Genomic DNA, 3,615 nt, shown 5'->3' on the forward strand with positions numbered 1-3,615 from the left:
ATATGTATCAAAATAGTGGTCTCTTGTATGAGACTTGGAGTCTCATGAATTTCGACATTATTTTTATTCTTTTGTAACATTATACCTTACTCCCATTTATTCATACCATCATCCAATCCGATTTATTTATAAAATCATCCGATGGTCTAAATTTCATCACAAATATTTAATAGTAAAGATGAGAAAATCGACGGGTATAATTTTAATAGTTTAATATGTATTTTCTTTAATAAAAATCACTTTCTTTAATAAAGCATCTATTTTAGTATGATATTTTTGGGATATGTATTATCAATAGTTCTTTATGATTGCTTATAATTTTCAATTTTTAATTGTGATTGTATCTATATTACGTATGAAATATCTTATGTTATTTTTCTATAATTATTTATTGAAGCCATCACATATTTTTCCTATAATTTGATTCAATTTTTCCATGAGAAATATAGTTTTATTTGACTGAAACATAAACCAATCACATTGATTTAACCAATTTTGCCTTAAGAAATCATAGCAGACATAGTCTTTCTAATCTTCATGTAAATCAATTTCCTCTTGCCTGTTTACCGTTTGGGTGAGTGAACATAATAGATTTAGAATAAGCAAAATGACGCGGTTTTCTACCTATGCACCAAACAACAAAGGGTACGATACGGCCTTCTTGGGTTCTAATCCTCACTCATTTCCTCTTCTAGATTTCCAATCCTATGGAAACGCCAAACAATCCCTTTTGACTTGTTCAAAGTTTATATTTTTCTAGAATATTTTATGGTCTCCGGAGGTATCATGCTTTTTCTAGAAAATTCTACTTAGCATGACCCTTACCTTCACGGCTCTCTCTCCTCCATTTTACTCCTGACATGGGTCAAACCACAACATAATTGAAACTTCATCTCTACCCTCAGTTCCTCCACATCAGATTAATGGACGGAATCAGGCTCTTGGGTGGCAACATAATGGCAACATAGAGAACTAAGAGAAGAGTATCAACTACCAAGTGGATGTGGATTCATTAATTGAGACAGTTTTCATTTTCTTAGCTACGAAGGAAACTGTAGTATTTAAACCAAGAACTGGAAATGCATGCCATAAACCACAAAACCTCTACAATATTCTCTCTTCTACTGTCGATCACTTAAGTTTTGCAGCTTTCCACCCTCAAAAATGGTGAGTCCATCATTATTATTATTATTATTATTATTTTCATCATTCTCAGAAGAAAAGCCCAAGAACTGGCTTTGATTAACAAATCTTTTTCTTTTTTGTTCATATTAATTTCGTATACCACAGGCCCCCGTATTGGAAATTGAGGTACTTCAAATATTTATTATTTATTTATTTCAAATTCTTTTTAAGTCAGGTTCAGTTTTCATTTCTTTAAATTTGTAAATTCATCTATAACATGCTGAGTGTAACTGTTTGTTCGGCCAGAAAGAACTTGTTCAACAATCGGAAAGAGTAAAATCTGTGGATCTGCATCCAAAGGAATCATGGTATAGTTATGAATTGCTTTGATTTCACAATCTTCCAATGTGATCAATGGAACTGTTTGATTGTTTTACTGAAGCATGTTGCATGATTAATCTTCTTCCTGCAGGATTCTAGCAAGTTTGTATTCAGGAACTGTGTATATCTGGAACTACCATTCACAGGTATCGAATTTGTGATCTTGTATCTGGAACTACCACTTAGTTTTGGCGGGTTTTCACCATTGTGATCATAATAGTCTTTACGTACCATCCTAGAAGCCGGTAGGAACTAAATATTTACAATATGAATCTTGAGCTTCGGTGCAAAAATGGCACCCACTGGATGATCGGTCAGTTCCGAATAGAAGTCAATCTTTACTTCATTGATAGAAAATTTTCTTGAATTTAGTGCTTACACTTAGGTGCTATATATTCCAGGAACATGTAAAGTCTTTCAAGGTCGCGGAATCACCAGGTACCCATGCAGATACATATTTCGCCTTTCCTGAAGATACTTGAATGCATAGTTCCTTGTTTAACAATTGAATGTATGTTTGCAGTTCGGTCAGCAAAGTTTATAGCATGCAAACAATGGGTTGTTACTGGGGCTGATGACAAGTTTATCCGCGTCTTCGACTACAATACAATGGAGAAGATTGCAGAATTTGAGGCTCATACTGATTTCATTAGGAGTGTTGCAGTCCATCCTACCCTTCCATATGTGCTGTCAGCTTCTGATGACATGCTAATAAAGCTTTGGGATTGGGAGAAGGGTTGGGAGTGCACTCAAACGTTCCAGGGACATGCCCACTATGTGATGCAAGTGGCATTTAGTCCCAACGACGCAAACACTTTTGCAAGTGCTTCTCTTGATGGCACCATAAAGGTCAAAATTAATTCTCATTTGTTGTTTGGTTAATTCTTTACTCTTTCTTGGTCACGGTAAGGCAATACTGCCTGTTTTCAGATTTGGAATCTCAGCTCACCTGCGCCAGACTTTACACTGGATGGGCATTCAAAAGGAGTGAATTGCATTGATTACTTCATGAGAGGCTCGAAACCATATCTGATCTCGGGTTCGGATGACCACACTGCTAAGGTCTAAAACTCAATACTTTTTCACAGCTTTATGTAGATCATATGTATACAAAAATATTGGTTGAGTCGTTGATAAATCCGCCGGAAACAGGTGTGGGATTATGAAGCCAAGAGTTGTGTACAAACACTGGAAGGCCACACAAATAATGTTTCTGCAGTGTGTGTTCACCCTGAACTTCCCCTCATCATTACAGGTTCTGAGGATGGAAATGTTCACATATGGGATGGAGCTACTTACAGGTAACAGTTTCATGGCTCAAAATTTTCTTATCAGCAAGAAGCTTACTGGGCATTTGGGTGTTCTCTTATAGCTAGAAATTCTGTATCTTTGTTAACCATCCTTGTCAAACTGCAGGCTGGAGAACACCCTGAACTATGGTTTTGAAAGAGTTTGGGCTTTTGGGTGCATGAAAGGATCAAACAGGTAGTTGAGTTTGTTCATCTTTTATTTCATGATTCCCTCATCAGTTCGAAGATTGCTGATATGCTCAAAAGCATACAAGAAACAAATTGTTTTTGTCACTATTCCCTCCTGATATCATTTCTTCTCTCAACAGGATTGTGATTGGCTATGACAAAGGAACCATTATGGTAAAAGTTCTCGGTTCTCACATTGGGGTTCCATGGGCATCCGGGTTGAGGAGGAAGAGAAAAAGAAATGTTGATTTGTGCAACTAATAGTATTACCATTATGTACTATGGCGTGTCCTGATTAACTCTTATCTTTGAGTAGAAGATGACCTGGAAAGAATAAAGTCGTAATATTAAGCAATATCAAGTAAAAGCAGCTTCTATGGTTGATGAAAATATTTGTTGCAGCCTAATTATTATCTCCCTTTTTCAAGATCCCTGTCTTCGGGGTGTGCTTAAAAGCAACTCGAAGGAATAAACCAATGTTTTAAAAACCGGACCGGACAGGCCGGTCCGACCGGTCCAACTGTCGACCGGTCACCATTCCGGTCCGATCCAGTCATTTGGACCGGATGGAGATCGAACCGGGGTTGAACCGCTCGAACCGGCGATTCAACCGGTGAACCGGACGAACCGG

General features: G+C 37.2%; 1 protein-coding gene across 1 annotated transcript; it reads left to right on the forward strand.

Annotated features, from left to right (window-relative positions):
• Window positions 1-1,100: 1,100 nt before the first annotated feature.
• On the forward strand, window positions 1,101-3,374 carry LOC117909740 (coatomer subunit beta'-2-like). The gene is made up of 10 exons (XM_034823800.1): window positions 1,101-1,167; window positions 1,291-1,311; window positions 1,432-1,493; window positions 1,598-1,652; window positions 1,908-1,944; window positions 2,030-2,355; window positions 2,437-2,568; window positions 2,659-2,807; window positions 2,923-2,991; window positions 3,125-3,374. Exons 1-10 carry the CDS (start codon window positions 1,165-1,167, stop codon window positions 3,243-3,245), a joined length of 975 nt encoding a protein of 324 aa, XP_034679691.1. The 5' UTR covers window positions 1,101-1,164; the 3' UTR covers window positions 3,246-3,374.
• The last annotated feature ends 241 nt before the right edge of the window (window positions 3,375-3,615 follow it).

This window comes from Vitis riparia, unplaced genomic scaffold (assembly GCF_004353265.1).
Source record: "Vitis riparia cultivar Riparia Gloire de Montpellier isolate 1030 unplaced genomic scaffold, EGFV_Vit.rip_1.0 scaffold303_pilon_pilon, whole genome shotgun sequence".
Classification (NCBI taxonomy): Eukaryota; Viridiplantae; Streptophyta; class Magnoliopsida; order Vitales; family Vitaceae; genus Vitis; species Vitis riparia.